The following is a 27,191-nucleotide window of genomic DNA, read 5'->3' as shown; positions in this document are numbered from 1 at the left end:
GTCCGTTTCTTTGTATCTGTTTTTTTGTGTCTGTGTCCGTTTGTGTCTCTCAAAAGAATTCGATGATTTGATACATGACATTTTTATTAAAGAATTTGGTAATTATTGATATTCTTTTTTTTTCGTGATGTTAAAACAATGAAGACGTATTAGTACTGCTACATTAACCAAAGACGCACGTTCCCGTGATGCAGTCAAAAATTGGTCTGTACAGACTTCACACTTTACAATATATGGTTCACAATTAGGGTTCCTCTTGTAACGTCAAAAAACATGGAGACTGTGAACATGAGTACATATGGACAATGATGACATGGCTACACATCTAGTTTGAACTTTCAATACAAACTCAGTACGCATACTGTTGACAAAAATATGGACAGTGAACATTGGTGCATCATGGACAATGAGGACATGTTTACGCATTTAGTCTGAACTTTCAATACAAACTAAGTACGCACACTGTTAACAAAAACATGGAGCTCGTGGACAATATTACATCATAGATAATTGGAACTCGCATCAACTTGTAAAATTAAATTGAAGACAACCTTATGAGGACATACATGAACAGTTCATATTCAGTAAATAGTGTTTCGTTGTTTACTTTTGGACGGATCCTAGACCCTTTTCAGAAATATATAACAATCCCATTGTGATTATCCCATCCATACTAATGTATCAATTGTTAACTATTAATTCATACATCAAGGTGGAGCCTGGTGCTTCCATACTACATACATCAAGGTGGAGCCTGGTGCTTCCATACTACATACATCAAGGTGGACCCTGGGGCTTCCATACTACATACATCAAGGTGGAGCCTGGTGCTTCCATACTACATACATCAAGGTGGAGCCTGGGGCTTCCATACTACATACATCAAGGTGAAGCCTGGTGCTTCCATACTACATACATCAAGGTGGAGCCTAGGGCTTCCATACTTTATACATGGAATACATAAATAAGCTCACATAACAAAAGTTTTTTTGTGTGTAATATTTCAGATACGAATTAAACTGCACACGATTAACCTATTCCCAAAAATATGAAATCATCAAATCATTCATGGCATATCAAACTGATTCCTCTTTGCTATTATTATTGCTTTTATTCTATTTGGATTGTATTAATTTTATATTATATTTCTTAAAAATGAAGTTGTTAAATTCTATAGTAGTATTGAATGCACATGTTTATAATGGTGGACTGTGGTTTCACGAAACACGACAGACGCGCTTAATAATTTACAGACACATGGAGACTGTAAACAATGGTTCATTCCGACAATCAGATAATAGGAACACAAATAGTCTCAACAATCAATAAAAAATGAGGACGCACCGGTTGACCAAAAACACGAGGACTGGAGACAGTCTACAATACAGACAATCGGGACATATTTACACAAAAAAGTTGGAACTTTTAATTAAAGGACGAAAGTAATTACTGAAACTAAACATGTAGACGGTGGAAAATGGTACACCATGGACAATGGGGGTGGCATACTTACACAGTATAAAGTATCAGTTAGAACTATGAACTACTATAGGTATTAAAAGAAAAACTGCCACTATAGGCAGCGTGATATCACAAACAACGAGCATTCATTTTATCCTTAAAAACGAACATGACTACAAACATTAGGCCTTTCATGAACGGGTCAAATTCTGGGAGTTCGTGCACTCAGCGTATTTTTGGTATATTTTTAAATCCTGAACTGATCATAAACCCTTTAGTTACGACCGCATTATGATTATTTGGTGTCCATGTAATACATTTATTGGTAAATGATACTCAGACATCAAGGAGACAGCCTTGTGATTCCATTTACTCAAAAGTACATAAAATCGTGCATCAATCAGCTCGTTATCAAAACATCAGTTTTGATATTTCAGATTTCTTTAATTTTTGCCATCAGCAAAGTTTCTACATGACACCTCTATGTTCTTCCTGATCTAACAATTGTATATAGTTCATTAACTCACGAGTTGATCGTTTCCTATTTTTATTACGTTTATCTTATTTGGATTGTATAATTTTTCTCGTATTTGCGAAAACTGCCAAATGTAACAAAAAATTAAAACGAATGCATCAGGTTTAAAAATATGGTTTGATAGTCGATGTTTCTGACAGTTTTGTAAAAGATTCAGATTTATTAAATGCTACCATATAAGGAGATTAATTATGTTGCCAAATGCCGTCGATTTGCCGATTTTCGGAAACTTCGAGTGTGTACATTTGATGATTTAGTCTTTTACGATGTTACATAATGTTAAATTTCAAAGATCTGCGCGATTTTAAATGTTCCCGGTCTCTGGACCTGTTGCTAGAATGACGCAAAAATTTACCTTTAAACGGTAACTTGTTCTGCCAGAAAATTATATAATACAAAGATATTATTACTTAAGTTACATTTTAAATAAAAGACTATAATAAAAATACAGATGAGGGTCGAACTCATTTAATTATTTATCTTGTCTGAAAAAGGAAAATATTTATGCCAATTTTCCACTGTTGGTAGAAACAGGCAGATAAAAAAAAAACAAAACACTAGGCTGTTTAAGCGATCGTGTTATAAGAAAAAGCATTTTTCTATGATCTGATAATTTTCTCCATATTGTATTCAGTACTCATTTTACCATTTATATGTTTAAAATGATATTTGTAAATATCCCATTTATGATACTTTCTTTTTTTACTTTCTTCTATCACGAATGCATATTTGGCACTTAGTATTACCATTGCCCCCCCCCCACCCCCCCGTCCGTCTTACCGTCGATCCATATGACTCGTGATTCAAATTACAATTATCTTCTCTGTATATTAACTTCATATGTTTGTCAGTACAGGACTTTCTAATGCGTACGTGTCATCGTAAGTCATGTGTTAAACTAAAATGTCGTCAAAGACGAACTCGGGGTGAAATTCTTTTCATACATTAGCCTACATTGTTTGGAGAGGCTGACCTGTACAGAAACCAACGTGCCATGGGTTACATATTTCACACCGGATTGCTTGATTTGAATAACGTGTTCATAAATATACATGCTAGTGTCAGTTTCCAGTAATAATTTTTTTCGTTTATATTTTTATTTCCAAATCACATTCAGTTCAATTTTTCCATGACTTGGTTTACAAAAATAATCGATGACAATGGACACACCGTCTCTATTAATTTAAAAACTGCTCGGCTCGAATGTCATTATTCGAAATGTCATTTGCTGATTCGCATTCTTATAAATATATTTTTTTAATAAATATTAGGGTCACGTTCTGTCGCAAAATCTGTGAAAATGCCGAAACATTCTATGCTTTTAAAATTAAAATAAAAAACGATTGTGCCATATTAATCACAACACATTTGTTTTCTGATGCCCGTTTGAATGTGAAGGATGGGGAACGAAATGGATCTATGTCCCTTGCCTAGCGAAAATCTACTCGACATGTTGGTGTGAACTGCATAGTTTTGTTTCATTTTGACTTTGTCGTCGAAGTTCCAGACCTTTTTAAGACTACTACGAATTGGATCGACTATCAACAAATAATCTATGAACCAAAACGATAAGGTTTCCGACACTTTAAACCCGATAGGAGTATCAAACTTGTATTTAAAGAAAAAAGAAAAGAAAATTCTCTGATCGTCACTTGTAAGACATATACCATAGATATTATCATTATAGATTTACTCTCCAAGTACGTGATTGTACCCTTATACAGACAAGACAACACACTTGCTTCGTAGCAAAACAATTATGATAAGGTTTTAAGAAAACATGCACTTTCCTAAGAATTCAATACTTTTTCAATTGAATTATTTATATCTGTAAGTAAGGAATAGTATGTTGTTCAGAATCATTATAATTAATCCCATAGGAGGCTACAAGAGAAGTTTGGAAACCTCCGGTCCTCCAACCATCTGCCCTCTGTTTTACCAATGAGTCCGTCCATCAAGCCTTCTCCAGCATTATTATACAGAATCACACAAATTTTACAATATATTTTTCCACGTTCTGATATAGTATATAGGTCATACGATTTTATTAAACCCTTGACTAATTTTCCTCCATCCATCCCAGTTTGAATCCTCTCCATTTCGTCGGTCACTTGTGCCAACTTTACAACTTTGTTGAATTTACCAAAATGCAGATTTTTTCACGATTCTCCTTGGAAAAGGTTTAGTTACACACGAATAATTGTTCTAAGTTACAAATTCCATACCAAGCAAGGGCATCGTCGCAAGCTACACTCCTTTATCACACCACAGGGACTCGTATCGTAGCTTACAATTGACCTGTCATACATGTACCTTATAATAACTACAAAAGAGGACACTTCTCTCCTTTCTCGCGCGACCCAATTAAGAATAAACGCTGTTATTTCAAGCTACATTTCGCGTAGCGTAAAAATTTGGTACCGGTGTTTAGCTCATGCATTCGACTTTCTGTGCGTATCCAAAGTTTGGCTTACTATCATACTTTTAAGGAATGCCATACCATTTTCCCACGCTACTGCTCGACATGGCCGTCATCGCTAATCTCTTGCAAGTGTATTTTCTATTTCATCAGCTTGTCTTTCTAATGCCTCTTCATCAGTGTCACTAAATTCTGATTCTAGAACCTGGAGCTTTGACATAAAATATTTAATTTCCTTTTCTCAGTGATGAGATCCATTGGGAAATCGTGAAATTAATTCCTCCGCTAGTTGCATTTGAGAATAAATTGTACAGAAAACTGTCCATCTTTATATAGTTCGTGCGAGTGTAGTAGGCATGTCCTTTATCCTACAATTACAATATATGTAGACTGTGTGTGAGATACTCTCCTTTAGAATATGAGTACATGGTTATCTTCTGTATGATACATTTCTGTAACTCATGTTATTGATCAATTTTAATTTCTTACCTGATTTTTTTCTTCTTCAGAAGCCTTCTGTTTTTTTTTTCCTTCTCTCCATACGTTGCACCATTTTTATACCTAAAACCTCCTTTTCTGATATGGGGCATTTTACATATAAAGTTCATGTGTTATGGAAATATTGCATATTATCCGTATTCAATATTTTCTTTTTTATATCCTTTCTTTCCACTTCACTATATTTTTCCTCTTTATTTTCTCCTACAACTTGATTCACTCTTTCACTTCTATTTTCCTTCTCCTCCAAAGCTTTCGACATACATTCATAGTTTGTTTTTGACATAAGCACTAAATCCTTAGTCATAATTATTATTCTTTTTCGATGACTTTTGAAAAAAATACTAGTTCTTTCCAATACACTCGTCGAAAGTCTGCTTCCCCTTTTCAGATATATCTTTGTTAATAAAACGGCGAATGATTACTTTAATACCGTTTTAATTTGTTTATATTTCTTCTCTCTCTTTTTCTGGGTTCGATTTCCATGCAGCACATTCAATATTAATGGTATAACAGCTCTCATCTCTGATGGGGCTAGTGTTTGATGAGTGCTTTACGTCGTGAATCTGTCGACATGATCAATATTTATTTAAACAAGATTATTCATTAAAAAAATTCTACGTTCTGGAAGAAACACCGTGGCTAATTGATCTGGTATGATATGATATGTGTTCGAAGTTTATATTTTGGATTAGAATGAGGTGACAAGTCAGTCAAATGATAGCCATATTTGTTTTGAGTTGCCTGCTTCCATAAAATATTTCAGTTGACCTGGAAACATCTATCTGCCTAAAGTCTGAGCTTGAAGTTGATCTCTTCCATTTGTAAACAATATAAAATAATGAGAATTTCAACTAATTGAACGGAATTGATTTCCTCCTGCAAATAAACTTTGAATGATAAAATAGGTTGACAAATTAATATGATGACTATTTTGACAGAAGAGTTTAATAATACATGTGCTTTTGCATCCATTTTAAAGTCGTTAATAGTTTATGCTCTGAATCCATACCCCACGTTTACAATTCTTGCTTGGATGGTAAATCCTCAAAGAACTCTATGCTCTGAATCCATACCCCACGTTTACAATTCTTGCTTGGAAGGTAAATCCTCAAAGAACTTTATGCTTTGAATCGAATGATTCGTTTCTGAACACAATTCTGATTTCACACAATAACAATAAAATATTTTCTTAAGAGAATATGTAAACATGTTGCGAGCATATTTTAGAATTTCATGCGATAGGCTTGTATTCCCTGGTCCTGTTGGATCTGCACTGATACGGGTACAAGGACTTTCAAATTTGATTAGCGGATCACTTTTTCTAGATTTATTCATATTTTCACCGTTCATGGTGCTAACATGTCCAACGACAAAATACTCAACTGAATCAAAACGAAACTCAATTATTATTTTAAATCTGCAGATGAAAAGGTACGAAAGAAATAAAACAATAACCCGCAAAGACATACCAAAATATACATTTATATGTTTTGATTCATTATACACCTTTCTATACCGGTTTGCGTATTTCGTTATAGGCACATTCATGTTTTATACAATTAGGAAAAGTATATTGTATATATTCATACATAAATAGATAATTTACTTGATAGTTATAAAACGGGTAAGTTTCACAAAATCATTCATGGATGTATTATCCAGTCTATGACAGGGGCGCCCGCAGAATTCTTTTGGGGGTGGGCGTCAAAAAATGTAGTGGTCAGCTAGTAAGTTTTACGGATGTAGGCCTTTCCCCTAAGTGCGTGCGCCCATTGCCTATTACGAAGATAAAGTAGACAGTATAGTCCACACACGCTTGAATAGTTGCTTTATATTTGCTTTTCATCAGGAAGAGTGATAGTTGCATGCAAGTTCAAATGTTTCGTAAGTTGATATTATAATATTCTTGTCCTTTCCCATAACTATCAAAGAATTCTGCTTTCTCCGGTTTATCAAAAATTAAATGCACACGAGTGTTTTTCTTCTTCAGAATCATTATCGGTGTTAGCAATAAATCCACATGGAAACTTTGATAGAGTATTAGCAATAAATCCACATGGAAACTTTGATAGAGTATTAGCAATAAATCCACATGGAAACTTTGAAACTGTATTCGGTAAACGATTGACAGAATATACTCCTTGCACGTTTTTTTTTCTTAGATTGGAGTCACAATGAAGACAACATCGAAGCTGAGATGTATTAATTCTGCTATGATGTGTCTCTCTCAAGACTGATTTCAAAATATCCTGGAGACTCGCTGTGTACAATACAGCTCATTGTCTCTGAGAAGAAAAGAAAAAAAGAAGTGAAATAAAATCATAATCATTGAAATATTAGTATATTATAATTTTATATTCGAAATTCTTTTAGATACGAATTAAATATTATATGAAGCGAGTACTCGTCACTCAGAACATTCTTGAGCAATACATTTATAGCATCACGCTCGCCTTCTTAGGTATTCTCAATGCTGAGAGATGTATGGTCCGAGCTGAAACGCAGAGTTGTTCCTTTTACAAAATCTAGTCTTGTAATATTATTTCCCAAATCACGATTCAACTTTCCAGTAAACTGAAATAATTCTGCGCATGCTCTCACAACAGTCGCACCATCTGATGTTTTGAAATCTATTTCATTTGCACACGTACGATCCATACATTTGGTGCATGAATATTTGTGTAGCTTCCTCAAGCCATGAAAAATTATTTTTATTAGAGGCAACACATCTCCTGACATGGAAACTGCAATGACTAAAGTAAGATTTTTTTATCTGTATCAGTCGTGCAAATTATCACTTTTAACCAACTTCTTATAGACAGTTCATCGATGAATGAGATCAAAGTACACCAGAGTTTCATCCATGTTAATGATCATACTGCTGTCAAAATCATCTTCTCTTCTGGCATTCAAAACTTCATCAAATGATTTTTATTTTCTCCTCTAATTCTTCCCGATCTCCATGCATGAAGCATTAGATTGTATTGCTTTAAAAACTGTCTATGGTTTCAATTTATTTTCAAAATTTCCCTGAATACCTGTAAAAATGAATGAAACTTGGCTATCCTACATCAGCCACCATCTTATTGAAATTAAATCAGAATGCATAAAAAAAATCCAAAATCATCTTCTGAAGTCGGCTTGCTTTGTAACAAAATAACTTTTTTATTTGATATCCTGTCAGAAAGTTCAAACATTGTGTTTACTGTATCTTCGCCAGTTGTGTTTATTCACCACCTGGGCTTCTATTTGCCTGCCAATCGCAATTATAATTGATATAAATGGGCATTGATGTTTACAGGGTAAATAGTATACACAGCAATAACTTGCTTTAATAATACTTTTTTGCAGTACATGCTAGCAAAAAGATTGCCATTTGCGCTCATGTACGATCCATATTTGAAGCAGAAACTGCAAGGACTAAAGTAAGATCTTTTTTATCCCCACCATGCTAGTGAAAAGATTGTCATTTACACTCGCAGTGAAGATATTTTAAAATAATTTTTATTTGTGAGATACTGTCATATAGTTAACCTGCATATCATACAGTCCTGGTTACTTTGCACCTTACACCATGTAATGCGAGGCCGGTGCCTCAAGCAATTGGCTGACATTTCTCTTTTATTTGCGATTTCGTTGGATCCAGTTTTCAGTTGGATAACATATCAAACCTTGGAGTATACCCAAACATGGTTCATTTCTCTATATTCACATCAACGAATAATGTGTCATGTGTAACACTGTTATCTGACATAAGCAATACATGCATCTGCAACATATATGGAGTTCATGAGTATCCACATTTTCTTATTGACCTCTGACCCCAAAATTAATAGGCTTCTTCCTCGCCTAAAGTTCAAGCCTTGCACAAAGTTGGGTCCAGGTGTGTGATGAACGTATATTATTGTGCAGAAACATCTTGCTTCTTTCAGTCGTAGTGACCTTACTTTTGATGTCAGAATCAATAGGTATTTTCCTTACTCCAACTGAAAACATCCAAAAGCATTTGTCTGAAATGGAGAAATAATTTCATTGTGCATAAATCATTTTTCTTCTTTCAGTAAATGATCTTGACTTTTGGACTGAAAATCAATTGGTTTCTTTGCCATCCAAATTGAAAGCCATCCACCAATTTTGATCCTTTTACGTTTTGAGCCCAAATCTGATTTCATTCTTCCTCACCCAAGTAAACGCCATCTGCAAAATTTGGTAAATCTATATGCTGGAAAACTCAGGTTAATGTGCAGAAATGAAATTGGTAAAAGACAGAAGAATGGATGGGCGTAATAACATCATGCATTCTGCTTTATTATAAAATCGCATCCAAATGGCCAAGTACCATCATACTGATAGTTTACCCATTCAGTAAAGAACATACCTTGTGTATATTAGCAATTTAAGTTTCAAGGGATTTGAATGAACTGCTAATGAATTCAGCCACTGCATATACCTGACTCATTATTGGAACTGTTGAGTGTTTTGGTGGGCTCTTAGTGTTTTGGTCTGTTCATAGTATGTTAGTGAACAGAGCAGAGCAGAACACTTTAGTGGAATTTGTGATAAAATATATACATTTTCAAATCTGAATAACTTTCACATTTGTCATCCAATTTTAACATGTCACCCAGATTTCACATCTGTCATCCAATTTTGGGGCCCCGAGTGGCCGAGTGGTCTAAAGCGTTCTCCGTTACGGATCACTGCCATCTCACCTCTGTCTGCGCCGGTTCAAGTCTCGGATTCAGCCAATGTGGGTATGTGAGAAAGCATGCCAGTAGCTTCTCGTGGGTCGGTGGTTCTTTCCGGGGTTTTCCCGGGTTCTTCCTCCACCATTAATACTGGCTGCCATATATAGCCTATCGTGTGCTGAAAAATGGCGTTAAACCCCACAACAACAACATCATCCAATTTCAAATGTCATCCAATTGTTATATTTGTCATCCAGTTTTCACAATTTTCATTCAATTTTCGTATGTTATCCAATTTTCACAGTATTGTCACAACACACTTGCAAGTCCTCTGTTAATAATGTGAAATTTTCATAAAAGATTAATTTTCAATGTGCAGAAATGTTATTGAGTATGTGGAGTTTTCTGAGCTTTGGAGTTGAATGAAGAGACCTTTTCAACATGTCAATCAACCTTATTCTTTTTCCCTTAATATGAGGAATCAATGGGAGGACTCACCCTTGATCTGGTGTAAGTAGTTACACGATGTTACATGTATCTGTTTGGTAACTTTTTCTTAGAATGAGATTAAAATATATGAAATGCATCATAACTCTGGGCCAAAATAAACATTTTAAAACAAAATAATGGCACCAATTTTTGCCTTGAACTTTAAATTTATGACCTTGCCAGAGATTTTGAATGAAAAATGGCCTGGAAAATTTAAATAATGTTCATGGTGTTGAAGGAGACAGTTCAGGATACATATGTACAAGTTATTATTTTAGAAATATAAAAACATGAGGACCAAGTGGGCCTCAGATTACTCATCTAACTCAAAAGCTAAATGCAAGAGCAGTTGGTGAAGAAATATGGGTTAACTGGGTGCTTTGTGTCATCCAATTCTGATGACTCAATACGATAATAGTTGTTTGCAGGTTTCCGTTTTCTGCCAAATCTAGTGGCATTGCAGCATCATATGTACAAAATGTACCCAACATCAAACACAATGCTTTCAGTCAAATTTTATAAAATATCTTGAAAAGTTCTTAAGAAGCCATTAACAGAAATTTATATATTTAGTAACAGTAGCCATATTGGGCAACAGATCTACATTTTGTATAATTGTTCCAAGCCTTCGTACAAAGCTGTTTCTTTAAAATCTGATAAAATTCTGTGGAGTTTTTTTGAGAATAAATGGTTTAAATTCGTTTTAATTTGGACTGTTTCTTGACATCATTTCTCTGAAGTTGAAAGACCTTCATGTTAAGTTGATTTGTGTGAAGTTTAGTCAAAATCTGATTCTGTTTACCCATTTTTAGGAGAGAGTTAATTTTAGTCTTCTCTATTTTAAGTAACAGTTGCTTTATCTGAAGCTGAATAATCATCACTGGCATAAAAATGAAAGGCCTTTAAATGCAGGATGCTGTTAAATTTTAATTAAATTCTGTTTTGCGCTATTGAAGAAATCATTTAGTGGTTTCTTACACTTTAAACAATGGTGGTCATATCTGATGGCAGATCAGTATCAATTGTATTAAAAGTCTTTGTACATGGTTTTTTAAATTAAAAAAAATTATGTTCATATTCTATTTTTAGTATAGGTGGCCATATTTAATGATGCATCTGTATCATATGTATATATAAGAAAGGCTCTATGGCAGAAAGCCTTCTGTTTAGATTGGTTAACATCTGTCAAGTGGTTTATTGTACAATGATTGCGTATCTGATAATGGTCTGCATTACTTGAACAATCGTGATGGTCCTTTCAACCATGATGTGCCTGCTAAAATTTAATTGACACTGGTCCAGTGTTTCTTTAATTTTAAAAGCCAAAAATAGCAATGTTGAAGGATGCACAGAGGCTATGCATGACTGACACGAGTCCTTACCATAAACTCACAAGCGCAACAGTTTTGAGAAAGAAGGGTATCACGGTATCACAAAAAAAAGATGCATCAAGTTATGATTCAAAATTGTTTATTTTCCCCGCACTTTTTGATTAACTCAAATATAACATCAGATCATACACAAGATTTCAAAACAATAAAGAATATAAAACAAATTTTGCTTTTCTTTCACAAAGAATTATTATTATAAATAACAGGGCATGCAGAGACTAAAACAATTCACACAGCTCATAGCTACAACATATGATAAAATGAATTACAGTCAGATCTGTGTATAATGACCACTCAGGCAATCAGCAGTAATTGTTACATCATGGTCATTTTTATGTACGGTAATTGTGTACACATCGATCTCAGGTTATGACTAAATGTGACATACTGTACAATACATGATCTTAATATTCACTATTATATACAGATGGATAGCTGAGCGGATAATGTGTGTTCTTTTTAAAAAAGACCTGCAGTATGTCTGATACAGACATTAAGCAACTAATACCAGCATGCAAAGAGGCCTTGTATTTTCATAAAAAAATGAGAAAACTGAATTATAATACTCTGCACCATTATTTTTTTGCAATACCCACTGAACTAACATCTCAGTAAAAAACAAAATTTACACCTGGAAAAGACGATGAAAAGAATGTATAGACCACGTTTGTGCAGAATGTGGCACCTGTACTATGATATAAACCTAACTATTTTAGACTTGTAAAATCCTTAAAACTGAATTTTAATATATATATTGCTCTGGAAAAATGTATATCTACATCTCACTGTTGATGCCAGACAGACAAAAAATCCAGGCTAGCATGTAAGATTATAGACATGCTTGTGAATGACCTTCAAAATGCAAAATACTTTACAACTATGAACTGATACATAATTTTAGCAATTTAAAGACTCTTGCTTAACTTTTCTCATCAAGAGTGTATCTAGTTCTACCGTGAGTACAGGACACACTAAGACCTTCTACAGTAGACTTCAAGTTTTACAACATTTCTCCTTGGACAAAAGAAATCCTTGTTAAGATGTATTCCCCAATATTGGACAGGTTAACAAAATGTTGTGATAAAATTACTGCAAAAACCTTGGACATGTATTTTTATGCTTGATGTATTATCACCATAATTAAATTTTCAATATTGTAAGTAATGTTGCTGAGATGACAGGACATCAAAATTTCAAACTTTTCTAACAATTTACTGCTCGTAACAAACAAAACTCTAGTTGTATGGTAAGAAAAGAGAAATACTATATTACTTCCAAGATATGAACATGCTAAACCAGAAAGTGTGTGTATGTATGTGTGGTGGTAGGGGGATGATCATAAATCAACAATACTCTACTCTCCTGTGATCATTGACCAACATGGTCTACGCTTCATATTTTGGGATTTCAGGAGGCTCCTTAACAATTGTTTGTTCTGGTCAATGCAATCTCTCTTCTATCAATTCAATGCATCATATATTTTTCAACATTCATTATTAAAACAGCAATCCCTCCAAATCATCCACATACACGGCCACTGATTGTTGACCTCCAGTTTGAAACTGTCTGCAGACCATCCATCAATGAACTAAAATAGATGGCTGTTCTCCACCTCACCCAGTAATGTCAGAAAATAATAAAATGAGGTGGAGAACTAGTCTTCTATCATCACAGAAATACAATCAACACAGTGATCTTAATATAATATTCACAGTAGGGCATTCCAGTGATCTAAATATAATATTCAGTAGGGCATTCCAGTGATCTAAATATAATATTCACAGTAAGGCATTTCAGTGATCTAAATATAATATCCACAGTAGGGCATTTCAGTGATCTAAATATAATATCCACAGTAGGGCATTTCAGTGATCTAAATATAATATCCACATTAGGGCATTTGTTGCCATTTTGAGAATATCAGTTCTTGCATGTGTACTGTCAGATATTTCAGGTGGTCAAGTTGCTTTTGGCAGTGGCCGACAAGCTGATGAGTATGCATTGCAAAAACAACAATGCCACACAAGATGCCAGGCAGTAAATATACCCTGATATAAAATTAGCATCAGTCACCATATATACTCACTGATAAGTCTAAAGCAATTGCAAACAACCTAGATTCTTGACCTGTTGTTGCAGAATGTGTCAGTAGATGATCCGGGTCTATGTTCTTTACTGATTACTCCTAACATAATGCATTGCCTGAAATCTGCTGGCAATGGCAGATCTGGATCTGTGCAGTTTGCAGTTGGACTCGTCTTATAAGCACAAATATATAGTACCAGATCTGTTAACACTGCTCTATGAGAGAAACTACAAATATTGAAATAAAAATATTCTTTTCATTCTTCAGTCAACTTCATTTATAATTTCAATCCAGACATTTAATTTGAAGCTAATTCTTCATACAGTTTATGGGGGCCCTGGATGACTGAGTGGTCCAAGGCATTTGCTTTATAGATCACTCATATCTCACGACTGTCTGCATAGGTTTGACTCTTGGGCTTGGCCAAAGTGGGTATGTGAGAAAGCCTGCCAGTAGCTTCACATAGGTCACAGTTCTTCCCTAGATTTTTTATCCACCAGATATACAGGATGCCATGCCCAACATGTTCTGAAAAATGGCATTAAATCCAGAAAAACAACAACAAGCACCAATTAAGTTAATATTACTACTGACATGTTAGTTTACAGGGGTGTATAGAACATTAGCAGCATTTTTAGCCCCGTATACCCTAAACAATATCTTATGGAAGTGTATATATATATATATATATATATATATATATATATATATATATATATATATATATATATATATAATGCTAACTACTTTTTGAGTGCACTTAAATTTTAACTGCACTGCAAGTGCCCAAGATATTTGTCTGTCATCTAAATTTTGAAAAAAATACCTATTTACATTTAAAGACCTGGAGGATAATGCAGCAAATATCTGAATGTTTATTTTGTGCAGAATCCATTGGTTGTTAAATCAATGACTGAAAATACCTCTTGGTTGTTCTGTCACTTTCTTCAGATTAAACTTGTAAATTTTCATCATTATCATCCAAAACTAAATTGTGAATATGAACATTATGGATTAAATCTATATAAAAGATTTCAGATTTCATACACAGTAACAATAACAACAGAATGCCCACATGAAGTCTACACTGTAGAAGGAAAAGGAAGAGGTTACATGCTTCTGTAGTGAAATAAGAATAGTCTGTGGTGCTTATTTTAAGATAAGTAAATGCTGATTTTTTGCCTGGAAAGAAAACATTTCAACACAAGAATGTCCCTTACCATGAAAAGGAAAATACAGACATTTCTGAAATAATCATGTTTTATTACCCCATCAATTCATTAGACTGGTTCATCACCTCCAGGGCTCAACAAGTGGCAATGTTTAAATCTATACATGGTAACATGGCGATTTTCATAAGTCTGTCTTTCATAAATGATATTCTATTGACAAAGTATTCCCAAAAACGTGGTGGACAAAGTATCAAACTTGCATCTGTATTAATGGAAGTGTCAATCTGAGTCAATAAATCATAGCAAATAAAATTATTTCATGTGACAACACATTTCTCCAAATTAAGTGTATATATATATATATATATATATATATATATATATATATATATATATATATATATATATATATATATATATATATCCAGAAGGACTAGTAGATTTAGAATTTACTTGCCATGCTGAATCTTCACCAGTCCTTGCTTCAAGGTAATATCAGACACAGACACAAAACACTATTAACTATCCATTGGACTATTGAAATTATAAAAACAACTAGTCCAACAGAAAATTTACTAGCCTTGGGCTAGTGAATACTGTTGATTTCGAGCCCTGTGTGTGTGTGTGTGTGCGTGTGTATGTATATATATATATATATATATATATATATATATATATATATATATATATATATATATATATATATATATATATATATATATATATATATATATATATATACACACACACACACATACATATATACATTTACACATCACAATAATATGTATTATATACCCTAATATATCCATGATAACATGATACATCATTCCGTTTGGAATGCAACTTCCACACCATCAGAACCAGGGGAGACAAGAGGGCTACATGACTCCTCATGTGGGGCTGACTCTGTATTGTGGGTTTCCTCCATTGATGTAGGCAACGTGGTGATGATGCTGTGATCTAGAGGGTCCACATCCATCTGCTGCTGTGCAAGTTGCTGTGAAAATAATTAGATAAATAATTAAAACCTTATTAGATTCTCATAAGGAAATTTATGGGAAGTGTGATTGGGTCCCCTTTGCCCCTCAGCTTGGTAGTGTAGACAACTATTAAGGACCAATCTATTTATAAATTTTAGGTCATGTGGCGTGTAATGCCAATCTTTTTACATCTTTATGTGGATTCTTCCTGGATGAAACCTTTGGTGCAAGTTGAGTCAATTAAAGTCTTTGTTACTCTGAATTTTTTATAAAGCAGCCACTTGGTTAAGTCGAGTCAATTAAAGCCTTTGTTACTCTGAATTTTTTATAAAGCAGCCACTTGGAAATTTAAGTACTACTTCCCATTATAATGGGCATTTACATCAACAAATGGTTACACCAGCATTTGAAATCAGATATAGACATTACACTGCACCCTGATTTCAATATTTGGTGCATTTCTAGAATTTCTGTGCATGGAGTTTGGGGCACAACAAAATATATACAATGTTTGGTTGTGAGCAAAGTTAAACCTGATACTGTTGTTCTTTGGCTGCTGAAAATGATTTTAGTTGGGATGAAGAAGTCGTTTACAAGATTTTAGGATTGGCCTGTCTGTTGCAAGTACAATATCCAAAAATGTAGTCCTTTGTGCTGCAACATTAGTGTTGAGTGGAGAGCAAGGTATATAAGATTGTACAGAGAAAAGCACAGCAAATGAATGACGTTCTCTGATACAAGTCTCAGAGACACAGCCATACCAAGAATTCTGGAACCATACTAATAATTTCTTGTTTTGGGTTGACAGAGTTTTCTTGTCAAACAAAGGCCATTACCACTTGTACAACAGCGAATACTGATAGTCCATATATTTAACATACCTCGACATGTGTATGTGCATATGTGTGTATGAGGATACATGACTTATTGTCTCTGTGTCCATTTTTGGTCACTTTACCACTTTAGATTTCACTGAGTAACAATTTTTTTTTGTTCCTGGAGTAACTTCTAGAACTTTCCAGTAACATAAAAAGTAGTATAACTACAGAGGCCTTAAGCCCACTAGCTCAGTTTAGTTCCAGCTGCTTAAGTGGATACATATATGCATTTTTCTGAAATGGCATCAAGAGGCTGCAAGCATCCAGAGAAGCATTTTGCTATGTCTGCAGCCAATTTATCAAGAGCAAAAAAGTACTCTGTGGAAGCATCTGCTAAGACGTGTGAGGCCTACAAGGCATATTAAGGCATGCCTATCGGGGATCATGACAAACCCTGGGCACCTCATTTCACCTGCGAGTACTGTAAAAAGACTGGAAGGTAATATGGACAATTGTTGCTCAGATTTTTATGTTATAAAACATGTTAAAAAAATTTAAATTGTAGAAGTTTTCAATTTTAAAGTGTTTTACAATTTTCAATCTTTTTGAAAAAATATAACATATATGAAAAATGTTGCAGGGATCTCTTACACAATAGTCATGGGTGAAATAAATATATTTTTGTAGGATGGTACAGAGGGGAAAAAAAAGCCATGAAGCCCCATGAAGTTTGCTATCCCAAGAATTTGGTGGGAACCCACTGACCATTCAAGCAACTGCTACTTCTGCATGGTGGACCCTTCCAAACGTTGGACTGGCAAGAATGCACCTATCACATATCCTGACCTTCCTTCATCCATCGCCACAGTGACACACTGCCCTGAGTTACCCGTACCCACTCCTCTGAAGAGCAGCCTCCAGATAGAGAAGAGAGTAGCATGTCACCAAGTCCGATGCCAAGCTTTTGACGTCTAGGCTCAAGCAGTAGAACTTGTTGGATGAAAGTGTGCAAGTCACAGATCAGAGGAAGCGTCACCAAGGTTTCTCCAGTTTTTTTACCCATCAAGTTGGGCTCTGCTTCTGCCACAATGTGACCAGTCTGTTTGAGACAATCAGAATCGCCTCAAAGCCGTGCTGCTCCATAATGGGAACAAGTACCCATCTCTTCTCCTGGCTCACTCGGTGCACCTCAAAGAGGATTACAACAGCATCAAGACCTTGCTGGATGTCTTAAAGTATAATGAGTACGGCTGAGAGGTCATTGGAGACTTCAAAAGGGTGGCATTCCTGATGGGTCTATAAGGCAGTTTTACCAAGTTTTCCTGCTGTCTTTGCCTTTGGGACAGCAGGGACACCAAGGCACACTACCACACGCAGGACTAGCCACAGCAAGACCAAGTTCTCTGCAGGGAGGAACAATATAAAGTTGGAGCCACTGGTGGACCCCTGGAAAGTACTGATGCTACTGCTGCGCATCAAATTGGGCCTCATGAAACAATTTGTCAGAGCTCTAGATAAGGAGTCGACAGCCTTCAAGTACCTTCAAGACTTCTTCCCTAAGCTGTATGAGGCAAAGGTCAAAGCCAGTGTCTTTGTTGGACCACAGATAAAGAAGATCCTGGAGTGCAATGAATTCCCCAAGAAGCTCACTTGTAAGGAGAAAGCAGCTTGGAACAGCTTAGATGCAGTGGTTAAGGGCTTCCTGGGCAATCACAAGGCTGAAAACTATGTGGAGCTGGTTGAGACTGGTGAAAAACTATGGTCCAATGGGCTGCAGGATGTCCCTCAAAGTCCATATCCTTGACGCTCATCTTGATAAATTCAAGGAAAACATTGGAGCATACTCGGAGGAACAAGATGAGCACTTCCACCAGGATATACTGGATTTTGAATGCTGCTACCAAGGACTGTATAACAAGAACACGATGGGAGACTACATTTGGGGCTGATTCATGAAAGTGATTTACAGTATAACTGTAAATCTCGAAAAACTAATTTTGATTCATACGTGACTTTATCTAAAAGAAAAGACACAAACTTGTCCATTTTCTCACTGGAAATAGGTAAATTTCAAAATATCACTGTCCTCGTCACAAAAGCAAAACTTGTGGGGAATAATAGTCATTTTCTGTACTTTTTAGGCATAAGCAATTCCAAAATAACATTTACTACCCAGGAACAAAAATTGTGTTACATGGAATATTCTTAGTTGTTCCGTTTGGGAAGATATAACCAGTCCGCACTTTGTAACTCTTAGTACCCTGCCTACTATTCAAGCTCTCTACCCTCCATATAAACACACCTGGAGACAAAACTTCTCTAATAGCTCACATCTCATGAATTGAACATTAGTAAAAGAATAACACTTTGAAGAAAAGTTGTAGGCATTGTACAAGAGGTGGTGAAGTAAGCCGGAACATAAAAATCCAGGATAGTGATAATATCTACAACATGCCATCCCCCCTTTCTCAACCAGGACTATCCAATACAGAATCACTGGATAACTCCCAGGTTAGTTCACTTCATAACTTGCCAGGTGTCCAGTGCTGGCTACCCAAGGGACATGGGAGATGAACAAGTCTCATCAGCTGGTAGCTCTTTTGAGTCCCACCAGTGGAAATAGTCTGATATCAACTGGTCCCCAACCCTTACCATCCATGCCAAAAGACCACACATCAGCTTTCTGTACGGGGCACAACACTAGTTACTAGAATAGGTAATGGTACTATATCAGTCAAGCCTCCTAATTAATTCCGTCTTTTCATGTACTTATCAATCACCATTTGTGAACTCATCTGTATCTCCATCTTCCAGGACCCCATATGAACATATTTGGTCAGGTTCATACATAGACTTGTCTTCTTTGATAAATAAAGGCCACTGATCAGTTTCACCTTGGTGTCCACATGAAAAAGTCACTGATCAGTTTCACCTTGGTGTTCACATGAAAAAGTCATTGATTAGTTTCACCCTGGTGTTCACATCAATTCATTGATCTGTTTCACCCTAGCGATCACATGAAAAAGGTCACTGATAAGTTTCACCCTGGTGTCCACTTCTAGAGGTAATCTTGATATACATTACTTTTACATGTAACTGGGATGCATGACCTAACAAAATTTCCACCAATTGAATTATTAATTTGGTTGTATTTTGTTAATTCTTTATTCATTATTCTGATTGTGATATTATTGATATTTGCACCTCTAAGAGTCTGTAAATCTGTTGTACGAAGTCTCCTTGGTACTATGCAACTGAGAAGCCATATGCAAGATTCCATCTTTTCTGCCTGGTGATTTCTTCTGCTGGATTCTGGTTCATATTTCAGACAAATCTGTTTGAGTGTGGAGAGGTGAATTTGATGTCTCTGCTGTGTGAGCAAGAGGAGCTGGCTTGGCAACATACTAGTTGAGTGGAGGGTAGTAGGGGGTACTGTTGTGGCTGTGACACGTGTCACATGACCGAGAATATTTCTTATTTTAAACTGCTGAGGATTGAAACCATTTCTGATATTCATGAGAAACAAGATTTTCAAATTAGTTGCCGTGTTCACCATACTGGATGGATCAGCACCATTTTTATTTAGGACAAAGTGACACCATTAGAAAACATTTGGTGAAAATCCCATGCTGATATAACCATCTGAGAACTAGTGACAATATTTTCAACATGTTCCTTGTGATAGCCATATTAGATGTCTGCAGGGCACCATTGTCCTTTAGAACCAACTAGTTATCATAAGAAGTCTTTTGGTGACAACTCTGTGCTGATTGGACCATCAGTTTTGACAGAGTAATGATAACAAGATTTCAAAGTTGAACACCATGGTGGCCATAATGGATGTCAGATTGACTTCATTTTCACTCTGGACCAACCAGACACCATAACTTTTCTTCTGGTGAAAAACCCCATTTCAGTATAACTTTCCATTTAGGAGAAGTAGTGACAAGAAGATTTTCAATGGCATCCTCATCTTAGGTCAGACAGGTGCCTTTGTCACTATGACCAACTAGGTATCATAAATAGTAGTCTGGTGAAAACTCCATGTTGATGTGACTTTCCATTTAGGAGGAATAGCAATAGCAACATTTTGAAGACAGTTGTCATGATGTCCAAAATATGTGTCAGATCAGCACTATTTTCAAGACAGCTGTCATAGTGTCCAAAATGAGTGTCACAGCAGCACTATGTTCAAGACAGCCGTCATAGTGTCCAAAATAAGTGTCAGATCAGCATTATTTTCAAGACAGTTGTCATAGTGTCCAAATGAGTGTCAGATCAGCACTATTTTCAAGACAGCTGTCACAGTGTCCAAATGGGTGTCAGATCACACTATTTTCAAGACAGTTGTCATAGTGTCCAAATGGGTGTTAGATCAGCACTATTTTCAAGACAGTTGTCATAGTCTCCAAATGAGTGTCAGATCGGCACTATTTTCAAGACAGTTGTCATAGTGTCCAAATGGGTGTCAGATCTGCACTATTTTCAAGACAGTTGTCATAGTGTCCAAATGAGTGTCAGATCAGCACTATTTTCAAGACAGCTATCAGTGTCCAAAATGAGTGTCAGATCAGCACTATTTTCAAGACAGCTATCATAATGTTCAAAAAGAGTGTCAGATCAGCACTATTTTCAAGACAGTTGTCATAGTCTCCAAATGAGTGTCAGATCAGCACTATTTTCAAGACAATTGTCATAGTGTACAAATGGGTGTCAGATCAGCACTATTTTCAAGACAGTTTTCATAGTGTCCAAATGGGTGTCAGATCAGCACTATTTACAAGACGGCTATCAGTGTCCAAAATGAGTGTCAGATCAGCACTATTTTCAAGACAGCTATCAGTGTCCAAAATGAGTGTCAGATCAAGACAGCTGTCATAGTGTCCAAAATGAGTGTCAGATCAGCATTATTTCCATTTAATACCAACTAGACATCATATTAAGTCATCTGGTGAAAACCTAATGTTGCTATGATTTTGATCTAGGAGTAGTGACAAGAGTTTCAAGATGGCCTCTGAGTCGTCCATAGTGGATATCAGATGATCAGATTTACACACTTTGTATTTAAGACCAACTAGACACCATAAGATGTCTTCTGGTGAAAACCCCATGCTGATATGACTTCCTGTTCAGGAGGAAAAGCAATAACAAGAAGGCTATAATGGATGTCTGCATAGCACCATTTTTCGTTTAGGACCAACTAGAAATAAGAAGTCCTAGATGAAAACCCAAATGATCATTGATTCCGGTGGAACTGCTATAAGATCTTCAACATGGAAATTGTTGTGCCATATTGAATGTCCAGGCAGCACCATTTTCATTTAGGACCAACTATATACCAAAAAATTCTTCAGGTGAAAAGAACAGGATAATATGACATTTCTTTCAGGTTTAGTGCTAATAAGATTTCAGGATACATGAAGTGGTGGTTATATTGGATGTCATGGCACCCTTTTCATTTGGTACCATCTCGACATCACAATAAACCCTTCAATGAAAATCCCAAGATGATATGACCATCTATCCAGAAGTAGTGATGACAAGATTTTCAAGATGGCTGCAGTGGCAGCCCTATTGGATACCTGAGCAGCACCTTCTTCATTTAGGACCTAGTAGACCTTGGGATGAATGTGTCGGTCAAGTCTCATGGCAAACCTCTAAGTAGTTTAGGAGGAGCAATGATAACAAAACTTGTGCTAACAGACCATTACATAAGCTCTTTAGTCTATGGCCAGTAGAGTTAAAACCAATCTTTACAGGTACCCCATACATAAAAACATTTTTTAAAGCTAGTAAGTGGGACTCTACTCAGAGGGATTATTAAACTGTTAATCTTAACCGTATATAATAGAAAATCACTGCTCAGTTAGCCTAAGTTGTTAGAGCATCTGCCTCGGATGCAGGAAGTCATGGGTTCAAACCCCAGCTGAGTCATACTAAAGACTTATAAAATGGTACTAGTATCTGCCTTGCTTGGTGCTCAGTTTTAAGTGATTAGTGTTAGGGCTGATCAGCCTGGTGTCAGGATAATGTCACTAGGTGGGACATGTTATTATATGTCTGTGGCATGATGCCCCAGTGCTTAACATCACTATAAACTGCCACACTGCAGATATCATAGCAATCTTACTGAAAAATTGTTAAAGCTATTTTAAAAATTGTTACATTAAAAATTCAAATCAGACACATACACACGAGAAAATCCTTATGCTATTCTTAACAGTAACTTATCATATTTTAATTATAGTGCACAAATGCTATAACACTCCAGTCAAGCATGCATTGCATTATAGCATTCATATCAGTCAGAAACATTGTGATATCACTAGCCTGTGCCACAGAAATATACATAACAGGACAAAGTCTTAAGCACTGTGACAGCATTATCATGTGCCAACACTGATATACATAACAGGATGCCACAGTGTTATACATAACAGGACAAAATCTTAAGCATTGTGATATCACTATTATATGCCACAGTGAAATACATTACAGGACAAAGTCTTATGCATTGTGATATTACTATCATATGCCACAGTGAAATTCATTACAGGACAAAATCTTAAGCATTGTGATATCACAATCCTTTGCTACACTGAAATACATTACAGGATGCCACAGTGAAATATGTAAAAGGACAAAGTCTTATGCATTATCTAAAATTCATTTATCTTTTCTAATCCCATTAACAGTCTGAGTTCAAATATTCATTACCTGTAAAGCCTCTAGCTGAGCTGGATCTGTAATGACATACACCTGCTGACCTTGATCTCCCAAGGTGAAGGTTGCAACCCCTGCTTGCTGTAGTAATGAGCTTGCACTGGTCTGTACCCCTGATAAAATTGTGCCATCTGCTCCTGTGGTTACGACACCAATATCTCCTAGAAGCACCTGAAATAACAAAGGATGATAGTGTTCTGAAAGCTTCATCATAAATCAGGGTCAGTCTGACATTTGTACTCAAAGGTTTAAAATCATGAACTAATTTAGAGATTGGTCTTTGTAAAAATACTACTGAAATAAATAAGTTTAAAAAAATTAAAAGAATAAACAACTAAAATTGTGTCACCTGTTTTTTTTTACTAGTATGAACTTTGAAATTTAAAGAAAATTAAAGAAAATTTAAAGAAAATTAAATCCTGTCAAATCAGTTTGGGACAAAGAACCATAATATAGTATTTCTATGTTAAGCCAATGGAACCAGCCTAATACATTTGTCAAAAAAGTAGGGGTGGAGTTTATATATAATCTAAGAAAAAATTTGCCAAAAAAATGCAAGGTGAGATCACGCTAATAATGAGTATATCCCACAATAAATATAGTAATCTGAGATAAATTATAAAATCAATATACCTGCTGACTTCCTCCCACGGATGCTGCATCAGAAGTGTTGATTACTAGAGTGCTCTCCCCTTCTTCATGACCCCTCACGTTATCTGGTGTCAAGGTGAAACTTACTCTTGCTCTCTTTTCTGGAGGTTCAAGAACAGAATCTATAGAAAGAAGGCTATTGATTCATTTATGAAACATTTATTATTTGCATTCCTGAAGCTAGGCATGTAACTATCTCACATGCATGGTCAATGAATTACAGTACCTATGAACTTCCATTCAACACATCATGCATAGCAGAAACTTGAAAACCAAATTAGAAAACAGCAAAGTAGACTGCTGTAATTTTTTCAAGCCCTTCAAGACAACGCTTTGTGACTACGTAGGCAATAATAATGAAAGAAATGAGCTAAATGCAAAACCTTGGATCAATTCTTCTGATAAGCCACAGGAATCTGAATTGTGAAGAAGAAAAAATGAAAGTACAAAGTAGACAGGATCAGAAGAAGTTATTTTAAATAAAGTTTCAAAATCATTTAAACAATATTGCAAAACTTAGTGATTTTCTAATGACTAGAAGGAGAATGGTGATATCAACAGTTTTTCCTTTCTTCAAGGACAGAAATGAGTCATTCAAACATGACTTTCTATGCCACTATCTCAGCACTCAATCCAAAATCCTCTAATCTGGAGTTATGATTTTAAAAGTCAAGTTTATATGACTGTCCTATTTGAAGTCATAAAGCAGCTTGGACTCTGAACAATTTGGCAACATACTGCCAGGATATACCTGTGCTCCACTTGACAAATACTGAACTCTGGTATGCTTTATTGTTAGATAATGGGGGCCCCGAGTGGCTGAGTGGTCTAAAGCGCTCTCCGTTACGGATCACTGCCATCTCACCTCTGTCTGCGGCGGTTCGAGTCTAGGATTCAGCTAATGTGGGTACGTGAGAAAGCTTGCCAGTAGCTTCTTGTGGGTCGGTGGTTCTTTCCAGGGTTTTCCCGGGTTCTTCCTCCACCATTAATACTGGCCGCCATGTATAGCCTATCGTGTGCTGAAAAATGGCGTTAAGCCCCAAAACAACAACAACAACAATCGTTAGATAATGATCCTGCTCCCCCTTTAGAAACAATAACTGAAAGTCCTTATTTTTGTAGAATTTTAGTAGAAAATATAGTAAGGTATTCCCTCACTATAACACAGCATAATACCTCACTATAACAATGTATACTCCATCACTATAATAATGTATATACCCTCACTATAACAATGCATACTGCACAAGACCTCACTATGACAATGTATACTCCCTCACTATAATAATGTATACTCCCTCACTATAACAATACATACTACACTATACCTCACCATAACACTGCATACTCCCTCACTATAACACTATATAATCCTGCACTATAATGCTGTGCATGGGAGCCATAAAGTGATCCACTTTAGGTGAATGTTGAGGTATTTTATACATATTATTACAGTAGAACCTGTCTTGAAAGAACACCTTATCTGCCAAAAAAGTATGGTCTCTCAAGACAGGTGGTCTCTCATAACAGGTTACAATGCTATACAATCAATAAATTTGTGCATTGAGAATGTGGTCTCTCAAGACAGGTGGACTCACATAGCAGTGGTCTTTCAAGACAGGTTTTACTACATCATCAAATATGAGTGTCTCATACTGAAGTGCCTTATAGTCAAGGTATACTGTATAATGCATTGCAGCAATGGCAAGGGATATCAGTGACTGATACAGGATGGATGATCTTTCCTAGATGTGCCAGTCTTCTCCATCGCAAAAAGCACTTACAATCAATGTCTGCTGCAGCCACATTCAAAAGTTGTTTTTACCTATAATAAATGCATAGTAACTGCACGTTTACCAATTTAATTCTGGAAGACTTCTTACCTTGCGAATGATGGTCTGCAAACAAAGCAGCTTCACTCTCTGGTGTTACATCTTCACCATGAGCTGTGCGTTTATGTATGGCTAATGTTGAGGTTTGACGGTATGTCTTTCCACAGTGATTACACACATACGGCTTGGAATGAGTGTGGACTACATGATGCTTGTATAGACTAGAATATTCTGTGAACCTTTTCCCACAACCTTTAACAGTACATACATATGGCTTTTCACCTGAAACAGAGCAAAAGAAGGGTATTATATTTTCAGTACATAATTAAATTTGTTCTTATTATTAATTTACTGCCTGCTTATTACATTACCCCAATGATTAAAATGGACTTCAAATTCCTATAAACTGCTTATTACATTACCCCAATGATTAAAATGGACTTCAAATTCCTTTAAACTGCTTATTACATTACCCCAATGATTAAAATGGACTTCAAATTCCTTTAAACTGCTTATTACATTACCCCAATGATTAAAATGGACTTCAAATTCCTTTAAACTGCTTATTACATTACCCCAATGATTAAAATGGACTTCAAATTCCTTTAAACTGCTTATTACACTACCCCAATGATTAAAATGGACTTCAAATTCCTATAAACTGCTTATTACATTACCCCAATGATTAAAATGGACTTCAAATTCCTTTAAACTGCTTATTACATTACCCCAATGATTAAAATGGACTTCAAATTCCTTTAAACTGATTATTACATTACCCCAATTATTGAAATGGACTTCAAATTCCTATAAACTGCTTCATTCATTTCAAACTAATACTTCTTGTTATAACAATTTATAGATTATTTGTCAATGTTTTTATTCAATATAAGAATTTCTACATAATGCAAACACATAACTCCATAATTTCTTCTTTTAACTTGCTGCATATCTGAAGAACAAACAAAGATATCTTTTTTATTTTGGTCATTTTGAGGCCAACCATTTATTATTCTGCGGTCATTTACAATATGATGACTCCAGTTCTTGTGTTGCAGCATACGACTGTTGGCTTGCTTTGCAAATAAAACAGCCTTGGTATCTGGTAGCTTAACTAGAAACAATACATATATTTCTCTCTACCAAGTGTGTTTGAAACAATGCATATATTTCTCTCCACCAAGTGTGTTTGAAACAATGCATATATTTCTCTCTACCAAGTGTGTTTGAAACAATGCATATATTTCTCTCTACCAAGAGTGTTTGAAACAATGCATACATTTCTCTCTACCAAGTGTGTTTGAAACAATGCATATATTTCTCTCTACCAAGTGTGTTTATTCACCATCCAAGCTTCTGTTGCTTGCCATATTGTTATCAGAACTGATACAAAAGCACTGATATCATTAGAGTTCTGGCATACACAGCATCAATTGTCTCTA

The 27,191-nt window shown here is 35.6% G+C and overlaps 1 protein-coding gene across 4 annotated transcripts in view; it reads right to left on the bottom strand.

The window, feature by feature from the left end:
- Positions 1-15,447: 15,447 nt before the first annotated feature.
- The window catches only part of LOC149792527 (uncharacterized), a 47,105-nt gene continuing 35,361 nt past the window's right edge, over positions 15,448-27,191 (bottom strand). For 2 of the 4 annotated variants that reach the window (XM_089971156.1, XM_089971157.1), the window contains exons 11-14: positions 25,801-26,031; positions 23,900-24,039; positions 23,261-23,437; positions 15,449-15,742 (exon numbers count right to left, since the gene is read on the bottom strand). In XM_089971156.1, the coding sequence (XP_089827282.1) occupies positions 15,569-15,742; positions 23,261-23,437; positions 23,900-24,039; positions 25,801-26,031 (722 nt within the window). In that variant the 3' untranslated portion in view covers positions 15,449-15,568. Of the gene's footprint in view, positions 15,743-23,260; positions 23,438-23,899; positions 24,040-25,800; positions 26,032-27,191 lie in introns of all 4 variants that reach the window. The other 2 variants (XM_089971159.1, XM_089971158.1) reach the window with 2 other exon arrangements.

This window comes from Sinohyriopsis cumingii, chromosome 9, assembly GCF_028554795.1.
Source record: "Sinohyriopsis cumingii isolate HCF-2022 chromosome 9, ASM2855479v2, whole genome shotgun sequence".
NCBI classification, from domain to species: Eukaryota; Metazoa; Mollusca; class Bivalvia; order Unionida; family Unionidae; genus Sinohyriopsis; species Sinohyriopsis cumingii.
This window is presented reverse-complemented; position numbering and strand designations above follow the sequence as displayed.